This window comes from Oncorhynchus mykiss, chromosome 13, assembly GCF_057628025.1.
Source record: "Oncorhynchus mykiss isolate SJ-2025 chromosome 13, ASM5762802v1, whole genome shotgun sequence".
Classification (NCBI taxonomy): Eukaryota; Metazoa; Chordata; class Actinopteri; order Salmoniformes; family Salmonidae; genus Oncorhynchus; species Oncorhynchus mykiss.
The window spans coordinates 60,011,265-60,033,676 of NC_143034.1; the positions used below are offsets into that span (position 1 = coordinate 60,011,265).

At 43.3% G+C, this 22,412-nt stretch overlaps 1 protein-coding gene across 3 annotated transcripts in view; it reads left to right on the forward strand.

Annotated features, from left to right (window-relative positions):
- Positions 1-465: 465 nt before the first annotated feature.
- The window catches only part of LOC110485209 (phospholipid phosphatase 3), a 31,811-nt gene continuing 9,864 nt past the window's right edge, over positions 466-22,412 (forward strand). For 2 of the 3 annotated variants that reach the window (XR_016486030.1, XM_036941432.2), the window contains exons 1-4: positions 466-1,566; positions 20,545-20,702; positions 21,369-21,655; positions 22,106-22,163. Coding sequence is in view for 2 of the 3 variants with exons in the window: in XM_036941432.2 (XP_036797327.2) it covers positions 1,362-1,566; positions 20,545-20,702; positions 21,369-21,655; positions 22,106-22,163 (708 nt within the window). In the remaining variant the exon portion in view is untranslated. Of the gene's footprint in view, positions 1,567-14,207; positions 14,308-20,544; positions 20,703-21,368; positions 21,656-22,105; positions 22,164-22,412 lie in introns of those variants that run through there. The other variant, XM_090197032.1, reaches the window with a different exon arrangement.

The window sequence follows — 22,412 nt, forward strand, 5'->3', positions numbered from 1 at the left end:
TATTTATTCCTGTCTCACTGTTTCTATTTTATCTTTAACTCCGCATTGTTGGAAAAGGACCCTTAAGTAAGCATTTCACTGTTAGTCTATACCTGCTGTCTAAGAAGCATGTGCCAAATACAATTCGATTGGATTACTAACCTAATTTAATACACATACCACAGTTCATCAAAGCACACTGAAATAAAAATGTATGCAATTAAATAAACATTTATATATTTCTCTATACTCTTGATTCTCTCTCAAATATAGTATTGATTCTAGTATAACATAGATGTTAACAAATAAAACAAACAAAGCTATTAGTGTAAAACAAAAAAGTTAGATAATTACATTTTATTCGTCACATGCTTCGAAACAACAGGTGTGCACTAACAGTGAAATTATTATTTACAGGCCCTTCCTACAATACAGAGAGAACGAAATTAGAGAAATAATAGAAAAGTAAAACACATAATAATAGATACACAATGAGCAACGATAGTTTGGCAATATACACAGGGTACCAGTACCGAGTCGATGTGCAGGGTACTTGTGCGAGGTAATTGAGGTAGATATGTACTGCACATAAAGTGACAGATCGTAAACAGTAGCAGCAGTGTATGAGTTGAGTCAGTTAGTGCAAAAATGGTCAATGCAGATAGTCCGGGTAGCTATTTGGTTAACTACTGTATTTAACTAACAAGTGGGGGTGGGTTGTCAGAGGGTGCGACTGGAGCAAAGGAGATATAAACATTTTGCAAAACAAACTCCTGGGGGTCTGCCTAGTTTTGGGGAGGGACAAAATGCGAGGGAACAGGAGGACTCAACAGAAAATAGTCCACATGGAGAGGGCATTTGGAATAGTTGAATGAATGGCATATGGGCAAGTTTGAAAGTTGACAAGCGAATTGAGCAATGTGTGTTCTGCAAGTTATTATTTTAAAATATTGATTTAGTTGGTTTTAGGGTAACCTATGATGTAACGTGGCTAGTCAGCTACAGTAGTTGAAGACTTTGAACAGAACACGATACAGTGGGACAGTGAGCGCTTTAGCTCGCAACACCTCAGTGAACTGCCAGCTTTGCTTAGACTAGCAAGAACACTTCTCGTTCAGTTTATCTTTACTCTTCTTTACGCTGTCGTCGAATTTGTCTTACATTTCACAGATAAGCTTGTTGCTAACGGTTTGATACCTGTCAAGTTTAACTTGTGGTTGTTGGACATGGTTTTCACAGCTAGCTAGCTAAAGTTAGTCAGCCATCATTAATTTGTATTTTTCAACGTTGGACGGACTGAATGTTCACCTTTGGGATACTTAACGTTACTGTCAGTAAACAGCAACAAGACAACATCAACGTTGTATTTTAAACGAGACAATATGCAAAAGTTCAACTCGACACACACTAGTACTCTTCCTCGGGACGCTGAGCTTCAGCAGCGTTTAGCCGACAACGGGGGAGCCGGGGAGGCGATGAAGGAAAACGGCGCTGGGAAGAATCACATCCTTGCAGAACCTGCAGACAGTTCACTCTGTACCAAGAGAAAGATGCTGGTCGGCTTGGATGTTTTCTGTCTGTTTGTAGGTAAGATTTATGGTGAACCCCCTTTGCATATTGTTTCACCCTTTTACCCATTTTATTTGACTGAATCTCAACGTAGCAACATGACATGCTTGTCTGCTTTGCATTAATTTAATTCTTAGCCTGTCTCAGTATTTCCATCTTATTTCCGAGGAAATATGCAGAGGTCAATATCATTAACATGAAAATAATTAATAGTATGCATGCCACAGAGTGGGCATTTATTGCACATAAATCTAGGACGGCTCACTCTCACATGTTGTCCAAGTGATGATAGACGAACATTTAATTAAACGCATTAACGTTACATTTATTAGCACAATTAGTTAAGGAGAAGAACCAACGGCAAAGTGCAACAGGTCTAGCAGTTCAACAGGTCACAATACAAGAATAAGTCCTTTCAAAAGCCAATTCAGCACTTAACCAAAAGGGCAAAAAGGAGTCTGTCTGTACTCTAAGCTAAGCACTGAAGAAAAGCTGGCAGGAGAGTTGTCCCGGGAATTCTTGAGTTCCCATGACAACCATCCATGGGGTTCCCAAGAAAAGAACATTAGAATAAAACACGTTGCTACCCCTTCCCTGCTTGTGTTCTAATGCCAAAATGACATTTGTTCATTGTTTGCCTTGCTTCACTTCACTACTGCATTATCCCTCGCCAAGTATCTAAACTCCACTACGTTGAGCACATTCTAGAGCTTTTGAATTGAACCTCCAACTCATTCTAGTCGCTATGCCTCGATACTTACCTTGTAGGCCCACCTATGTTTGTCTTTTGTTGCGTGCATTTCTTTGCTGAAATCCATATTTTTTTTAAAATAAAACGTGAATCAAATACAACCACCGATGTTTTCCTTGTTGAGATTCAATTGGCATTCGCGGCTGAGTTGCCATCTTAGAGCACCAGAAATGAGGAAACAGTCAGTGGTTGTATTAGAATAACGTTTAATTTGATTTTTTTTGTTTTGATTTCAGCAAACAAAGAAAGGCACGCAACAACAGAGGACAAACATAGGTACATGATAATGGTTTAAGAATTACATTATTTTTTTAAAAAGTGTCCTCATATCGCCAGTCAGAGGTTCATTTAAGGAACTCTAGTCTGCACTCAACTCCATGGACGAGTTGAGGTACTTGGCAACAATATCTCTAATGTGTGCAACAAAGTTATTCTGCCAAATTAGGAGGCTATTATATAATTCAATAAAGCATCGGATAATGGGCCCGGATACAGTGTGAATGCTGATAGGGTTAGCATTGTTAAGCCATAATGTGGAACATGAGGCAATCTGACAATCACTCACAAACACAGAGGGACTAATGGGTTGCTACTCTGTGGTAGTTATCATTGGTTACTCCTCAACTAACATGAGTGAAACACAATTGTGTGCCTAACTACACCACTGAAATGAAATGGGGGAGAGGGGGGGAGGGGGGGGGGTGTTGATCAGCCTCTCTGGTGCTGGCACTAAGTGAAAGCAGGGAAGAGTGGTTTGTTAAGAAATTGTTAACATGACACAAACAGGACTATAAGGAGGAACCCGTCCAGGCAGACAGACAGGTCTGCCAGAGCACCGTTGGCGGTTACGAGCTGCCTGTTGCCTCCCAGACAGACACACTGACAGACAGGTTCACTCTCACCGTACAGCCTGTTATTCCTCCTTGCCTGCAGGTATGCTATTGCCTCCTCCTCTGCTAGGTAGCATGCTTGACACTCATCAAGTGTTTAGGAAGTGTCTGGTAAGTGCCAGACGGAGACTGACTGGCCCAGTTTCAGAAGATGGGAAGGAAATATACTTTTTCAGTTTTTCGTAGCTCAGCCTAATGAGAACATGTGGGCTGGTGTTGACTTTCCTTATTCCTGACTGCTGGTTGCATTGCAACACTAGGATTGACTCAATCACCGGGTTGCATGCTTGAAAGAACATGAGTGAGAGGAAGTGAGAGATTTAGAAAGTGTATTTTTAAAGTCTCTCAAGACAAAGGGCAGCATGGCATGCTTGTCATCATCTTCCACAATTCACCACCATCACCTCTGGTATCATCTTCCACAATTCACCACCATCATCTCTGGTATCATCATATTCCTCTATTCACCACCATCACCTCTGGTATCATCTTCCACAATTCACCACCATCATCTCTGGTATCATCTTCCCCCATTCACCACCATCACCTCTGGTATCATCTTCCACAATTCACCACCATCACCTCTGGTATCATCTTCCACAATTCACCACCATCATCTCTGGTATCATCATATTCCTCTATTCACCACCATCACCTCTGGTATCATCATCTTCCCCCATTCACCACCATCATCTCTGGTATCATCTTCCCCCATTCACCACCATCACCTCTGGCATCATCCTCTTCCTCCATTCACCACCATCACCTCTGGTATCATCATCTTCCTCCATTCACCACCATCACCTCTGGCATCATCCTCTTCCTCCATTCACCACCATCATCTCTGGTATCATCATCTTCCTCCATTCACCACCATCACCTCTGGCATCATCCTCTTCCTCCATTCACCACCATCATCTCTGGTATCATCATCTTCCTCCATTCACCACCATCACCTCTGGCATCATCCTCTTCTGGCATCAGCCTTGTTAATTTAGTAGGAAGTAGGCAGTAGGAAGCTCTCATCCATTTATATGCAGATGATACAGTCTTATACTCAGGTGGGCACTCCCCGGATTTTGTGTTAAATGCTCTACAACAAAGCTTTCTTAGTGTCCCAACAAGCTTTCTCTACCCGTAACCTTGTTCTGAACACCTTGTTCTGAACACAGAGACATCATTTGTAGATCAGCAGGTAAGGGTGCTCTCGAGCAGCTAGATGTTCTAGCCCACTGGTTGATGCTTATTTAGAAAACCCTCTTAGGCCTCACTCCCCACTATATGAGGTATATACTGCACCCCTCATCCTCCACATACACCACCTGTTCTGCCAGTCACATTCTGTTGAAGGTCCCCAAAGCACACACATCCCTGGGTCGCTCCTCTTTTCAGTTTGCTGCAGCTAGCGACTGGAACGAGCTGCAACAAACACTCAAACTGGACAGTTTTATCTCAATCTCTTCATTCAAAGACTCAATCATGGACACTCTTACTGACAGTTGTGGCTGCTTTGTGTGATGTATTGTTGTCTCTACCTTCTTGCCCTTTGTGCTGTTGTCTGCCCAATAATGTTTGTACCATGTTTTGTGCTGCTACCATGTTGTGTTGCTACCATGCTGTTGTCATGTGTTGCTGCCTAGCTATGTTGTTGTCTTATGTCTGTCTTTATGTAGTGTTGTGTTGTCTCTCTTGTCGTAATGTTTGTCCTATATTCATATGTTATTTATGATTTATTTATTTATTTTAAAAATCCCAGCCCCCGTCCCTGCAGGAGGTATTTTGCCTTTTGGTAGACCGTCATTGTAAATAAGAATTTGTTCTTAAATGACTTGCCTAGTTAAATACAGGTGAAATAAAATACATTAAAATATAAATGTACTTTTGGTTATTTCTTGATAGATATGATTGTCGTCACTATCATCAGCTATATTGTGAATTAACGGTATGCCTTGTCTCCAGTTGTCTCTGTCTCCTCTCCAACTTTATGTCGTGTCTCTAGTTGTCTCTGTCTCCTCTCCAACAGTATGCCTTGTCTCCAGTTGTCTCTGTCTCCTCTCCAACAGTATGTCGTGTCTCTAGTTGTCTCTGTCTCCTCTCCAACAGTATGCCTTGTCTCCAGTTGTCTCTGTCTCCTCTCCAACAGTATGTCGTGTCTCCAGTTGTCTCTGTCTCCTCTCCAACAGTATGTCGTGTCTCTAGTTGTCTCTGTCTCCTCTCCAACAGTATGCCTTGTCTCCAGTTGTCTCTGTCTCCTCTCCAACAGTATGTTGTGTCTCTAGTTGTCTCTGTCTCCTCTCCAACAGTATGCCTTGTCTCCAGTTGTCTCTGTCTCCTCTCCAACAGTATGTCGTGTCTCCAGTTGTCTCTGTCTCCTCTCCAACAGTATGCCGTGTCTCCAGTTGTCTCTGTCTCCTCTCCAACAGTATGTCGTGTCTCTAGTTTTTCTCTGTCTCCTCTCCAACAGTATGTCGTGTCTCTAGTTGTCTCTGTCTCCTCTCCAACAGTATGTCGTGTCTCCAGTTGTCTCTGTCTCCTCTCCAACAGTATGTCGTGTCTCTAGTTGTCTCTGTCTCCTCTCCAACAGTATGTCGTGTCTCCAGTTGTCTCTGTCTCCTCTCCAACAGTATGTCGTGTCTCCAGTTGTCTCTGTCTCCTCTCCAACAGTATGCCTTGTCTCCAGTTGTCTCTGTCTCCTCTCCAACAGTATGCCTTGTCTCCAGTTGTCTCTGTCTCCTTTCCAACAGTATGTCGTGTCTCCAGTTGTCTCTGTCTCCTCTCCAACAGTATGTCGTGTCTCCAGTTGTCTCTGTCTCCTCTCCAACAGTATGTCGTGTCTCTCGGAGTTTCAACCTAATTTCCCTAAATGTCAGCAGCAGATTCCTCAGGCTGTTGACCCTCGTTATCTGCCCCGTCAAGGGACTCATTTATTACTGTCACTCTGGAATTCCCCCAAGGCATCGCATTCTAATGGCCTTATAAGTTAGGAGGGAATCCACTTTGCTCAGTGTGGTCCCTTCTTTACTGCAGTGAAGTAAACATGTTAACACTATGGTATGGCATTATGAATGACTGTTATTAACACGGTGGTATGGCATTATGAATGACTGTTATTAACACGGTGGTATGGCATTATGAATGACTGTTATTAACACGGTGGTATGGCATTATGAATGACTGTTATTAACACGGTGGTATGGCATTATGAATGACTGTTATTAACACGGTGGTATGGCATTACGAATGACTGTTATTAACACGGTGGTATGGCATTATGAATGACTGTTATTAACACGGTGGTATGGCATTATGAATGACTGTTATTAACACGGTGGTATGGCATTATGAATGATTGTTATTAACACGGTGGTATGGCATTATGAATGACTGTTATTAACACGGTGGTATGGCATTACGAATGACTGTTATTAACACGGTGGTATGGCATTATGAATGACTGTTATTAACACGGTGGTATGGCATTACGAATGACTGTTATTAACACGGTGGTATGGCATTATGAATGACTGTTATTAACACGGTGGTATGGCATTACGAATGACTGTTATTAACACGGTGGTATGGCATTATGAATGACTGTTATTAACACGGTAGTATGGCATTATGAATGACTGTTATTAACACGGTGGTATGGCATTATGAATGACTGTTATTAACACGGTGGTATGGCATTATGAATGACTGTTATTAACACGGTGGTATGGCATTATGAATGACTGTTATTAACACGGTGGTATGGCATTATGAATGACTGTTATTAACACGGTGGTATGGCATTACGAATGACTGTTATTAACACGGTGGTATGGCATTATGAATGACTGTCATTAACACGGTGGTATGGCATTATGAATGACTGTCATTAACACGGTGGTATGGCATTATGAATGACTGTTAATCAGAGTCTAAAACCAGGATCAATTCATAATGAAGGCTTTCACTTTGGCTTTGACTTAAATACGGTGTGTGACCGTGTGTGTGTGTGTGTGTGTGTGACCAGGTAATACTGTCCCCTAGATCAAAAATATGTCTAAGTGGGATGATTGATGTTTCACAGTGAGAGCATTTTTCTACTGTGTCAGTATGTCTCTCAAGCATACGGATGTCTCAATCTGTGTGTGAGCATTTCTCCTGCACGCATTATCAAGCTTTCAAAAGAGGAGCTCAGGTCTGAACAGAGTCCATGTTCTGTGGCCATGCTATGCTAGAGACACGGCATCCAGCAGCATAGGCAGGGTCAGAGGTGAGGGGTCAGTCAATGACATACCTGTGGGCAGGCTGAGACAAGTCTGGTCCACTTCTTTCCTGCTTTTCTTCCTGCCTCCTGTATGGCTGCCTTTCTCTCTCCGGCACAGGTGGTCACTCTGTCATCACAGTTATTTGGGACCTTAAAAGTAATTGGAAGGGGATCTGAAGCCTTAAGTGGTTTGTGAAAACCATCAATTACAGTGACCACGCAGTCATTCATATTTGCTCAGGATAAAGATTCATAGATGAAATTAGAACCAAATCAATAGCAAAATTAGAGAATAGATTTGAACTGCCTCAACTAGGCTGGGTCAAATGTTTTTGAACAGCACTTAAAACTTCTTACGGATCATTGGGAGGCTAGCGTCTCACCTCGACAACATCCGGTGTAATTGCAGTGCGCGAAATTCAAATGACAAAAATCGTCATATTAAGGGTCCCAAATACATAACAAATGGTCCTTTTGATCAATAAAGTCCTTCTTTATATCCCCAAAAAGTCAGTTTCATTGGCGCGCTTGACTCAGTAATCCATCGGTTTCCCTCGTTCAAAATGTATACAAATTAATCCCGTAAATTACCAATTAACGTCTTCCAAACATATCAAACAACGTTCCTAATCAATCCTCAGGTTTCCTAATATGTAAATAAACAATCAAATTTAAGACGGAGAATACCGAAGGCCATTATCGGAGATAAATAACGAAGTATGCAACAAACGCTACAGCCAAAATGGGAGCCAAGCCTGAAACTCTTTCTAAAGACTGTTGACATCTAGTGGAAGCCCTAGGAACTGCAATCTGGGAGGTATTCATTTTATATTCCCATTGACAGCCATAGTAATCAGGGGTGAGCTGAAAAAAATAAAATTCTGGATGGATTGTCCTCGGGTTTTCACCTGCCATATCAGTTCTGTTATACTCACAGACATTATTTTAACAGTTTTGGAAACTTTCGAGTGTTTTCTATCCAATACTACCAATTATATGCATATCCTAGCTTCTGGGCTTGAGTAACAGGCAGTTTACTTTGGGCACCTCATTCATCCAAACTTCCGAATACTGCCCCCTAGCCCGAATAAGTTTTTAAGCTCTCCCTGAGAGACAGTGACCGGTAAACACCACAGAGATGATTACTGGTTGTGTGTTGGACTGAGTGTGTGTGTGTCTGTGTGTAGGAGGGTAAGAAGACGTGAGGTAGCTCGCAAGAGAGGATGGCCTGTATCTCCCGGAGTGATCAGAGAAAGGGTCATTGTTATCTGGAATCCTTGGGACGTCCATACCCCCATTGAAGTTTACATTTAAAAGGGTTATGGTTAGGTAAGGGTTATGGTTAGGGTTAGATAAGGATAGGGTTTAGGGTAGAGATAGCATTAACCTCAGAGCGAGTTCAAAGGTCCACTTCTTTCCTGCTTTTCTCCACTCGCTTTCCTGCTCTTTCTTCTTCTTGCTTCAACCATTTTGGGATGGAAGTTGTCCAGAAGAGGGGATGACGCGTGGTGAAGTGTGCGTGTGTATGTGTTTTCTTGGGCATACAATATGTTTGTGTAAGTGGGCTTGTGTTTCTGTTCAGCTGGCAGGGAAAGCTGTCGAGTGAGAAAGTGAGAGGGCCAGCATGCTGCAGCATGCCACTGCGTCAGGAATATTTTAAGCAGTCCTCTCGCTCTGGGCCTGTGTGTGTAACCGTGCGTGTGAGTTTGTCTCTGTGTTTTTAGTGCTCTTGCATGGTCATGTTGAACAGTATGCGCTTGTGTGCATGTGCCTCTGTTTACAAATTCACTGATGCATTTTCACTCAATGTTTTTAGCCCTAATGGAATACATGATGAAGTTATTACATTGGAACATGGCAGTATTCTGACGTTGACAGATGCAGCTTCCAATAAAAGAAACCCAATCAAACGATTAGCTGAAGGAAAAAGTGATGCTGCTCTTTCCCCAGTTGCTATAGGACATTTCCATGTAAAAGGAGCCATGAGCACCAACATGTTAAGTTCATAGGAGCATGTCAAATCAAAACTAAGAGTCTATTTTTGAGAAATTAAGGAATATATACATTTTCCAATTATTTTCCATCCTAAAAATGAGGAATAAGCAAAGACTTTGATTTGTGATCCAACAGATGGGAAAAGGGTCTTAGACAACATCTAGCAGGAAAAGTCTGACAATGTATTAGAAATACATCAATATTGTAATATTGTAAGTTGTATTGTAAGTAAAGACCCCTGCCAACTAATATCAGCACTTATATTTAGTTTTGGAGAAATTATTTGCCTCCAGTAAGTTTAAGAAACATTGCCTTGTGCCTTGTAATTCCGTTATAAAAAACACACATTATCTTTCAGATATTTTCACATTTCTCTCCCTCATGAGGACTGAGGATAATGAAAGTTCACAGAAGTAATAGTTAAAGGTAGACCTACCAGTTAGTTATAGTGTTTTTACTGATATCAAGTTTATTAATTATTAAGTGATTAAAACTCATTATTCTGTTACCAAATTGATAATTGAATTACTGGAAAATCGGTAATGCAATTACTGCAATTGAATTGACTACAATGGGAAATCATAGTAGTCACAAACCACAGATGGGTCACCTGCTACTGTCCTCCCTTCAACTGACATGATGTTCAGTTCATAACAGTTTGTTTCCTCTTTCTGTCGTCTGGGGCCACATAAGTGTTTTTTCGGTCCAAATAGTGTAAATAAAAAATCATTATTATCTGGTTGGAAAAACGCTTTCAGTGTAAACTTAAATGACTAAAGCCACATATAAAGTAAGTAGAAAAGACAATGGATATACGTATTTTAAAATACCGTAAAATGTATTAGAGAGAGGCTTCTATTTGAGTCAGGTGCCTATATCTGTAATTGCACACAGCTTTTGCTAATTTACATAGTTCATTGTTTACTAAATAGTTTATTTACTTCCAGAATCGTAATAATTTTCTTAATTTCCTTCACTGTCACATTTCTTTATTCATAGAATGCCCCTCTCTCTCTCTCTCTCTGTCTCTCTCTCTCTGTCTCTCTCTCTCTCTCTCTCTCTCTCTCTCAGAAAAAACCTTTTCCTTGACAATTATTATTCTCTTTTGACTGCATTTTCGCCAGTTTATTTTGAATTTTTATAAATATAAAAAAATAAATTGGGGTGGGGTTCTGTACTGTCGAAGTTGTTGACTGTTTTTGTGCTTGCCAGTTAGCTAGCAGTTCTCAGCTGTTAGCAGCAAATGGCTAGAAGATTCTTAATGGCGATTTAAAAAAATATAGTTGCCCTGAATCAGTCGTTAACTGAATTATTTAATGTAACGAATCAAACATTAAACTGCTTAAAATATTATGGTAATTCATGGTAACCTCCGTAAACACTTCATTTACACCCACCGTTTCTTTGAGACTGGAATTTATTTGCTGAAATGTGTGCTGCTGCCCGGCTATTAAAAGGGACGGGTGGCTATTTGAGACTGCTTTTAATTGAAGTTTTACGGTACTGTAATCTTTGAGAACTAACAATCACCAAAATGAAAGGTAGACAGTCATGGAGAATAGAAAATTCCCAAAACATTAATTTATCAGTATTGATTTTGCTATTATGTTTAAGCAAAAGAACATGGAATTAGCTATACCTTTAAAACTACAAACAATTCTCTACACTGCCTAGATAGGAGCCTCTAAATAAAATTCTGAAATTCAGCCTCATCGATGGGTTGGTTACGCCCATTGGCCTGAAACAGCCCCCGGCTGGGTGAGGCAGGGTGGGGAGTGGGAGCAGTGGCTATCTCCTCTGTAGGTAAAGATCCACTGTAGGGGTCAGAGGTCAGCTCGGGGTATCCCACACCCAAATTGCTACAAATTGAAGTGAGTTTTTCCATATAATCGGTGTTAAGAATGAAGGGTAAAGCCTTGTGTGTCGGTTTGCAGTCTCTGGTTCCCCCTCAACCCTCCATTCCCTGTCTGTCAAAACAAATGAGTCCTCCTTCTACCCCCTGCTCCTCCATGTTGGCTTTCAGACAGCCCCCCTCCTGGTGCCTTCCCAGCATGGCCCCCTATCTACCCCATCATCCTATCCTCCTGACACATCTTACCTGCCGGATCCTCCTTTATCCACCTCAGCCCCAACCCTCTTCTGTCTGGCTGTCTGAAGCTCTTCCAACCACAGGCAAACCACTAAACCAAACAGTCTGACAGCACAGTCCTCACTGCACATATCATATACCACAGACAAGCAGACAGAGCACTCCCCCCACCCTTACTGTCACACTGCAGACAGACAGCCGCCTCTCCAGCCACCCAGCCTGAACCACACACAACCTTACGCCACAGACCACCTTTACATACATACCACCGAGACCGCCAGGCAGGCAGGCAGGCCCCTTTATGTTCCCCTACTCTCTGTCAGCCATCCCTCGCCACACACCCTTAGCTCCAGAGCACGGCTGCAGTGCTGCAGGAACAAGTCAGTGGAGTGGGGTTAGAACAGAGAGGCTAGGGGGAAGCGTGTCTGGACCTGACGACAGCTACAGTAACAGTTACACAGCCTGGAAACTAGAGACAGCACTACCGATAGTGGGTGGGAGGGAGGGGGGTTCAGAGGCTTGGAAATTGGAAGTAGGCTTTCATCTCTTCCTCCTGATTTGTTTTTTGAGTTAGCTCTGTTGTTTCGTGGGACAGATAGACCGTGTATCGAGTGATTATGTTGGTGATTATGTGTGCAGTAAATAACATTCTGGTTGTGTGTGTATGTGAGTCCAGCTGCAGCAGATGCTGCTGATATCAGATAGCCTGTGAGATGCCGTTGGGCTGTTTTTGTTTCCCAGGCTTTGTCCCTTGATGATCAGTCTTTTTGTGTAGGCATCATGGCAGACAAAACAGTGAACAGTGCACCCAGTTAGAACAATCCAGACAATTTAGGAGAGGGGACAGCAACACACACACACACACACACACACACACACAGTCACTCTAATCAGGAGGATGGGGGTTTACTAGTCATAATCACAGCCCAGGTGCCAATGACTTAATCTCCTGTCTGAGGCTTACCAGGCTCACCCCTGTATAGTGGGTGTGTGTCCGTGTGTGTGTTGCACACCCAACTACTATTTTATACAAAGACTCTTTGTCCTTAAATGTCAGGTGAAACACAAAAGACGACTGGTCCTACTCTGTGACTCTCACTGACTCAACACAGATAGACATACACACTATGTTGTGGCCAGGACACATTGTCTAAGAACAGTCTTCAGGGAATAGAAGTCCAGCTCTGTATAGTAGACACATCTACCAGTTACAATGGTATTATTAGGGATTACAGCAGGGTTTACTAAAGTTAGAGTAACAGCATCTCTATGTAATGATTCACTACACCAGTTACAATGCTATTATTAGGGATTACAGCAGGGTTTACTAAAGTTAGAGTAACAGCACCTCTCTATGTGATGATTCACTACATCAGTAGCAGTAGATTGACTTCTGGATGAACAAGCAGCTTAGACCTGAGGTTGAGGACCAGAGGCCCTGGCACTGGCCCTAGAGGCCTGCCTGGCTGAAGAGAGACGGACCACCCCTGGAGGATAGTAGGGGAGCGTTCTCCTCTCTTCCCCAGTGACTGTCCCCTCCCCTGCCCAGGACAGTGTGTGTTCACCCCTCAAGAGATCCAGTGGTCACTGGTCACTCAGCACCCATGGTATACTATATAGTGACTGTCACCTAAAATGTTGGTTGATGCCCTGTTGAGTTGTAGGCTATGTTACAGTCTAGTATTGATATTCATGTGTTAATAATATACTAGTACTGTTTGGTGAAGCTGTTAGTTTGGTTCTGTCTGTGTGTTTGTTCAGTGCCTGTCTATGGGTTGTTTAGTTTGCTGTGGTTTCTTTGGCTCCAGGGTGGTTTATTTGGTTAGCTATGGTTGGTTGAGGTTTTTGGGGGTAGTTTGGGATTTTATGTGGCTTGTTTGGTTGCGTGTTAGTCCATGTGGTGTTTTGTGGGTTGTTTGTGTGTGCAAGCGGGGTTTGTGTGTGTGTGTTCTGGGGGTATTCTGCTGGACGAGGCGAGGTCCTGTTTACAGAGCAGGTCCCAACAGAGCCCAGTTCTCTGACCCTCACATTCCAGAACCACCGCTAATCGTCTCCGTCTGTGAAACACTTCACCACATCTCTCAATTCTCAATCTCTCTCTCCCTCTCTAGAGCCTTCCAACACCTTATCCATCCCCCTCTCTCCCTCTCTAGAGCCCCCCAACCCCATATCCATCCCCCTCTCTCTCCCTTTCTCTGTTTGTCAATTTTCCGTACTCCCTCTAACCATGTTTTCCAGTCTTTTGAGTTTGACACTGTTTTATTGACTGGTACACATTATGAGCAATATGCCCTCAAAGCATCTTTAGAAATAACACACATAATAACTAACACGTAACATCTGCCCCCTCCTCCACCCTCCTGCTCTCTGCTCTCTCTCTCTCTCTGTCTTTATTCTCTTTCTCCATGGCTGTTCTGTTTTTTCTCTGTGTTGTTGTTCTCTTCTCACAGTGAGCTCATTCTGGGCTGTGGTCATAGAAGTGTAAATTAGAACCAGAAGAGTTTCTGAAGAGTGAGGCACATATCCCCTCTCCTCCCATTCCCTCACCCTCTCTCTCTTCCTGTTTCTCCTCCCTCTCTCGGTCTCTCCCTTTGACAATTTGAAAGCATTCCAACTCCGTCCAACAGCACATTTGGCCCGTGTGTGTGTGGGTCTATGTTAGTGTTTCTCTCTCTCCCTCCCTCCCTCTCTCTCTGCTCCACTCTGCTCTGCTGCTGTGTCCTCTGAGGCTGCTCTTGGCCAGGTGCAGCGGTTTGCTCACAGCTGCCTGACAGATGAGGTGAGGGGCTCTGGAGTGTCTTTTGCATCTTCTTGTGAAAGCGTTTAGAGCCGGTGTAAACCCCAGTGTAAAGACTGGAACTTTACTGGGACTGGCTGAGACCTCTCAGACCTCTGAGGTTGTATAGGCTAGGCGCAGGCTCGGTTGACAGTGTGTGTTCTGCTGCAGAACATATCACATATGTGTTCTGTGTGTTCTCCATGGTTTCACAGGGGTGTGTGTTTGGGAAGTTTGTATAAGATGTGTTTTGTGGATTGAGGTTGGTATGTGGCAAACTGGCGTCCTCTTTTTTTGTGTGGACTGTGTTGTTTGAGAGTAGCATTTTGAGGAGCTCTGTAAGCGAGCGTTGTTGGGTCCCGGCCATGTGAGCCCAGGCTGTCAAATCAAGTCAAATGTTATTGGTCATACACGTGTTTAGCAGATGTTATTGCGAGTGTAGCGAAATGCTTGTGTTTCTATCTCCGACAGTGCGGTAATATCTAACAAGTAATATCCAACCATTTCAATACACACACATCTATGTAAAGGAATGGAATTAAGAATATATAAATATATGGATGAGCAATGTCAGAGCGGCATAGACTAAGATACAGTACAATAGAATGCAGTAAATATCAATGAGATGAGTAATGGAACATATATAAACATTATTAAAGTGACTAGTGTTCCATTTATTAAAGTGGTCGATGATTTCAAGTCTATGTATATAGGCAGCAGCTCTAATGTGCTGCTTATGAACTTTAACACACAAATGTGGAAATGACAACACACATTTACAGAGCGGTCAATACATCATTGACAGGGTCGTGGTCATAGTTTGCCTGCTGAGTGGTTGATGGATCCCATTACTGTGAGAAACACACTAGAGGATCCAGCACTAACGCCTCAACCAGCCAGCCCCACACTTTTATTATGGCAGGAATGGAGACACTGTCCATTAGCAGACTGACAAACCACAATAACATTGATTATAACCGTAACTCTGGCCCAGATACAGAGAGAGATAATTGTGGTAAAGAAGTAGCCACCATGTCATGTGTTTTCAGAGTAAAGCTATAAAACCTATACAGGGTTTCAGCCCCTGACCTTGTCAGTGTGTGCTTGAGTCAAGAGAACCACATCTCTCTTCAGGGCCGTTCCATATGATTTCAATCCCTTTCTGACTGCGCCTCTTTTGGTTTGAATGAAACCTTTCATACATGTTTGTCCATGTTGGAAGTGGTCAGAAAGGGACTTTTAAAAAGGTTTTTAAAAAACATTCAGGAGATGGAGGTTCTCAAAGTTGACCCATTTTTCATACCCCACACTACCATGAGACATTCATGGTAAAAATCCCTTTAAGTACCTAAGTAAGGCCTCCTGATGCTTATACAACATCTTTACCTTCATCTCTGTCTTTGTACTGAGTCATGGTACTGAGTCCTTACCAACTCCAGACAGCCACTCTCTCTCACTTCTCTGGGAGAGATCTGGCTTTTCTACGGTGGTCTGGAGTTAGGCCCTTGCGTGATGTCAGAGGCTCTGTAGAGGGCTGCAGCTTGGAGTCGCACGCCATGGTGTGTTTGTTGTGTTTGTGCCTTGTGTGTGCGTGTGTGTGTGGTCTAAATGCGTCTGAAATGAGGAGCATGTGATTCTGGCAGGAGAAGTAGATCAGGCAAAGGGTCAGGTGAGATGTTTGCACTATCTCTCTCTCTTCTCTCGCTCTCTCCCCTCCGTCTAGCTCTTCTCTCGCTCTCCCCTCGTCTATCTCTTCTCTCTCTGCTGTCGTCAGAGCCTCTGCTATCTGCCTGCAACGTGTTTCCCTCTCCCTCCCTCCCTCCCTCCCTCCCTCCCTCCCTCCCTCCCTCCCTCCCTCCCTCCCTCCCTCCCTCCCTCCCTCCCTCCCTCTGTCTTTCTGGCCCTCCCGTGCCTTCTCTTAACCAGAGGATATGTCTGTTTGGTCTTTATCTCTGACAAACTTCCAGTATTAGCAAAGGTCTTCTGACAAACTTCCATACTTCCAGTATTAGCAAAGGTCTTCTGACAAACTTCCATACTTCCAGTATTAACAAAGGTCACAAGCAGACATTTGCTGTATACTACAGTAACTGTACCCTGCTTATAAGCCAATGACGCTACACTACTTCCTCATTTTCATTCCTAAATTGTATTGGTCCTTAGGTACATTGATATGTGTGTAGGTTCTTAACTGTATGTCTTGGGGTGAAAGGGTGGCTGTATGGATCTGTTTTGGTAGTATTTATGATTGACTGACTGGTACTGTGAGTGAGATATATCTGTAGAGTATTCATGGTTATATAGTGCAGGTAGACTGAAACCTGTTGAACTCTGGTAGACTCACAGAAAGTCACACTGAAGGTCAGTGTGCCATGTCCTTCTCCCGTCTACTACTGTTGATCTACAGTCTCTAATGGCCTGTGTTGTCCTCTCCTCCTGTCACGTAGTCTCTCTGAGATTTCCTGGCAGCAGCAGTGTTTGCCTGGGCCCGCTCCAGTTCCAGGCTCTATGATGAGGGAGAGGTTAATCATTAGTCCCATGCTCTCCCTGCTCCATGGGGGACAGGGCTATGGGGGCATGGGATAGGGGACTACATGATGGGCTAGAGGGGCTGTGGGGAGCAGAGAGAGGAACTAGAAGGGTAGTTTGGAAGTTCAGAGTGAGTGTAGTGGTGTAGATTTAATTTCAGATATAGCCTTGGATTTGATTTCATCCTCCCTGCTGTGTGACTGGTGCCAGTATCATAACGAGGTTGCACAATCTTTACCCAATGAACTTTCACCAGCAGCAGGGCAGGTTGCAGCGAGGTTTGTTTGCTTAAGAAAGACAGACCTTGACCACCCTTTACGCCTTCCTTACACACACACTTTTAATTGGTTAGCCAACCAGGAAATAAAAATAAGAAGGTAATGTGTTACTACATTGATTTAATAAATATTCTGCCAATACAGTGGTAGTTAATGTTTAATGTTGTACGCTCCTTGTGCGTCTCTGTGCCACACTACACTATTTCTATTCCCTTATTATTGGACACAAAAGACTACTCTATTCCCTTTCTATTGGATGTCTCTGCCGTCACATATGTCAGAGTCAAGGCCCGCGGGCCACATCCGGCCCGCAAGAAGGTTTTTTACGGCCCCTGGGATGATCTTGATTTATTATTAGAACCGGCCCGCAGCAAGCCGGCAGCCCGCAGATCTTTTACACGCACCAATACTACATTTCCCACAATGCAAAGGTGACGCACCGAGCAGTAGGCTGCTTCATTTCAATATTTATTGGCACAGCAGTCGTCAGCATCACAGTAAAATTAACTTTCAGATACCCATCAAAAATGGCAAAACGGAAGGTGGATACTGAGAACCGGGGGTTTCAAACAAGGTGGGAGTCGGAGTATATGTTCACGAAGGTAGCTGGAAAACCTGTGTGTCTTCTGTGTGGAGAAAGTGTGGCGGTACTGAAAGAGTATAATCTGAGACGACATTATGAAACGAAACACGCGGACAAAAACAAGAATATGGACATGGAACAAAGGCTACAAAAGGCAGAGGAATTAAAACGAGGCCTCAAATCTCGACAGGCTCTGTTCAAAAAAGCCAAATCACAAGGCCAGGCTGCTGTCAAGGCCAGTTTTATTTTGGCAGAAGAGATCGCTAAATCAGCCCGGCCATTTACGGAGGGGGATTTCATCAAAAACTGCATGATTAAAGTTTGTGACGAAGTTTGCCCAGAAAAAAGGCAACTCTTTTTAAATGTGAGTCTGAGCAGAAACACCATTGCCGAGAGAGTAGACCAGTTGTCCATCAATCTAAAAGAGCAGCTTGTGAAAAAGGGAAAAGATTTTATTGCATATTCCTTGGCTGTGGATGAGAGCACCGACATTTCTGACATTGCCCAGTTGTCAATTTTCATCCGCGGAGTGGACTCCAACCTAAGCGTGACAGAGGAGTTTTTGGCTTTACGTCCTATGCATGGCACAACTACGGGGCATGATTTGTATGAAGAGGTGTCAAGATGTGTAAATGAGATGGAGCTGCCTTGGGAAAAACTCGTGGGTTTGACAACCGACGGAGCACCTGCGATGTGTGGACACAGGAGCGGACTGGTGGCGAAGATACGGGAAAAGATGCAAGAGGAAAACGCGACAGGTGAGCTGACAGCTTATCATTGTATCATACACCAGGAAGCGTTGTGCGGTAAAGCCTTGAAAATGGAGCATGTAATGAGCATCATCACGCGCACAGTTAACTTTATCAGAGCCAAAGGTTTGAATCACCGCCAGTTCAAGGCATTTCTGACGGAGTTAGAAACGGAGCATGGTGATTTGCCTTATCACACAGAGGTGCGATGGCTAAGCCAGGGAAAGGTGCTTCAAAGATGTTTCGAGCTTCGTGAGGAGATTTGTCTGTTCTTGGACAGCAAAGGGAAAGACACAACACAACTCCGAGACGAAATGTTTCTGTGTGAAATGGCTTTTCTGTGTGACATTACGAGTCATCTGAATGCAATAAACTTGCAGCTGCAGGGTCGGGATCGTGTCATCTCTGATATGTACAGTACAGTGAAGGCATTTAAAACCAAACTGACTCTGTGGGAGACGCAGATGCGGAAAGAAAATTTGAGCCACTTTCCCAGCTGCCAGACCATGAAAGAGAAGCTCTCTACCAGTGCGTTCCCGAGCACACAGTTGGCTGATAAAATAGGTATGCTTGCCGCTGACTTTCGACGCCGATTTGCTGACTTTGAAGCACAAAAAAGCAGGTTGGAACTGCTCGGTAACCCATTTGCTGTTGACGTGGAAAGCTCACCACCAAACCTCCAAATGGAGTTGATTGACCTCCAATGCAATGATGCACTGAGGGCAAAATATGCGGCAGTGGGTGCTGCGGAGTTAGCCCGTTTCCTCCCCGGCACAATGCCCCAGCTGCGCATCCAGGCTGCTCAAACGTTGTCTATGTTTGGCAGCACATACCTGTGTGAACAACTGTTTTCTTTGATGAACCTGAACAAAACATCACACAGAAGTCGACTTACTGCTGAACACCTCCACTCAATTCTGAGGATTTCTTCAGCTCAGAGCCTTACCCCGAACATTGATGAACTTGTGGAAAAGATGGGACACCACCAAGTATCACCCTCAACCTCAAACAAGTGAACATTACTGTGCAATCACATATTTAGAGTTTTTACTCAGTTCAAGTTTAAAAGTTAAAATTTAATATTTGTTTTCACTGCATGTTACTTCTCCTTAAACAAAGTGTTGTTTTTGATTAATAGATTTTTGCACTTTATTTTTTTGTATTTCAATCCAATTATATTTTAAAAATATTTCAGTTGAGTGGATGATAGAAAATTGCTATTATTGTTTTTTCTTTGAAGTAAATTTAGCCCACTTTTGCTAAAATAGAAAATATAGTCTACTGATGGTGCCTTGAATACCGGTTTCTTTCATTTAATGTTCATGTTATGGGGATATTTATATAAAGGAAATTTGTCTTTTGTGTCTGTTGAAAATTAAAGATTACTGACAGAGCCATAAGAAAATATTGCTTTATTTATCTGATCATATTGTAATATATTTGTTAGGTTTTCAGTAGGTTCAATTAGGTTCACTAGACTATATGCGTCATTTAAAAAATTTTCAATGAACATTCGAACAGTCCGGCCCTCGTCTTGTAGCTGATTTTTTTATTTGGCCCTCCGTCCATTTGACTTTGACACCCCTGCGTTATAGTCTATACTGTAGCCTGGCTATTAGTTTACTGTAAAACCCTTTGGCTTTCACCACTTTGTCATTTTCTGTGTAATAGACTCTCTCTGTCTCCTCTCCTCCTGAATAATCCTTCATTCTGCACTGTCATCTCTGTCTCTCTCTCGTCTCCCCCTCCTCCAGCCTCTCTGGTAGAGCTCCAGTATGTAAGGAATGCCAGATACTTTGGGAGATCTTGAATCCAGTCAGTGGATGACTGACAGGCCTAAGACCCGCCCCCTCCTCAGATTGCACCCAGGCCTATATCCTGTCTCCTAAATCCTTCTCATATAAAACAGGATCAAGGATCAATGACACCTCTTTGTCTTGGCTCGCTGTGCGTCACTCTTACTCTTTTCTCACACACACACACACACACACACACACACACACACACACACACACACACACACACACACACACTCCTCATATTTTCTTCCTATTCTGTCTCTTCATCTCCCTCATAACTGTGTCTAAACCCCCCTCTCTAGCCTCCATCCCGTTCTTTGCGTGTGAGTTGAAGGCGGTGACTCCGTACCGGAGGGGTTTCTTCTGTGGGGACCAGAGCATCACCTACCCCTACCTGGAGAGAGAGGCCATCCCTGACGCACTGCTCATCGCTGGGGGCATCGTCATCACTGGCCTCACGGTGAGACACACAACACAACACACCACTTACACACTGTAGGATCTTACTGAGTATATACACATGACATACTATCACCACTTACACACTGTAGGATCTTACTGAGTATATACACAACATACTATCTTACACACTGTAGGATCTTACTGAGTATATACACATGACATACTATCTTACACACTGTAGGATCTTACTGAGTATATACACATGACATACTATCTTACACACTGTAGGATCTTACTGAGTATATACACATGACATACTATCACCAGTAGGATCTTACTGAGTATATACACATGACATACTATCTTACACACTGTAGGATCTTACTGAGTATATACACATGACATACTATCTTGCACACTGTAGGATCTTACTGAGTATATACACATGACATACTATCTTACACACTGTAGGATCTTACTGAGTATATACACATGACATACTATCTTACACACTCACTGTAAGCAGACAAGAGGTCCACCTGGAAGTAGATGTATTTATGAGCCATTCAATACTTAGCCTTTATTTAGTCATGTCATTGAAAAAACCTTCTCTTTTACAATACGCTGTGAAAGTGTAGCGTCGTTTCACTACCGTTATCTAGCGCAGCTTTTTTATGAAGAGGACTGATTCGAACTCTTGTTCCTCCTCTTCTTCCCTGGCCAGATTGCGCTGGGCGAGTGTTACCGGGTTCGATTCCGTGAGGTGCAATCGCGGGCCTTCGTGCGCAACCTCTACGTGTCCTGCCTCTATAAGGAGCTGGGAAGCTTCCTGTTCGGCTGCTGCGTGGGCCAATCATTGACCAACATGGCCAAGCTGAGTGTGGGGCGCCTGCGACCTAACTTCCTGTCGGTGTGCAACGTGACATACGCCTCGCTCAACTGCGTCCCCGGCTCCTACATGGCCCAGGTCACCTGCAGGCAGCCCAAACACAAGATGGTGGAGGAGGCCAGGTCAGTACCGAGAGAGACGCCTTCCCTATTCACACTATAGGGCCAGGCCTGGCCAAACTGAGCTGGCCTGGTTACACACACACCATAGTTGCTGGAACCGTGCAGGAAAGGACAACATTAAAATAAATATCAGAACTAGCACAGTGCAGTTGTGGTTGGTCCTGTAATGTGAATCAAGCTTCAGTGTATCAGAGTTGGGCTCAATTCTAGCTCAATTCCTGTCAGTTGGATTGGATATGAGATTTTTCCATTTTTATGCAATCCTGAAAAGTCATGCACTGACTGGAATTGAGATGGAATAGACCCAAACGCCGCTAGTCTAGTCAAAGTGGAAATCTGTCTTTGTGAGAAACTATTGGTATGTTTATTACAATAGATTGAGATGGAGCAATATTGCCACTAGATAACTGGGTTAATGAATGACATCCCTGTTATCCCTTTATCTTTCAGGAAGTCCTTTTTCTCTGGCCATTCCTCTTTTGCCATGTACACCATGCTCTACCTGGCGGTAAGTGTCACTGGCAATTGGAGAGACACACACACACACACACACACACACACACTTGCACGTGCCTGTGGCGACAAAGAACAGCACACCTGCCAAGTAACGTTTATACACTTGAAGTCACCTGCTTTAGCTGGGATTACTACAGATTAGTTGAAGGAAGGAAAGAATGATCTTTGATAGTTTTAACTTTCACTGTAATTATGAAAGAAGATATTGGACACTTTGTCCCTGTAGAGATGGAGTGCACAC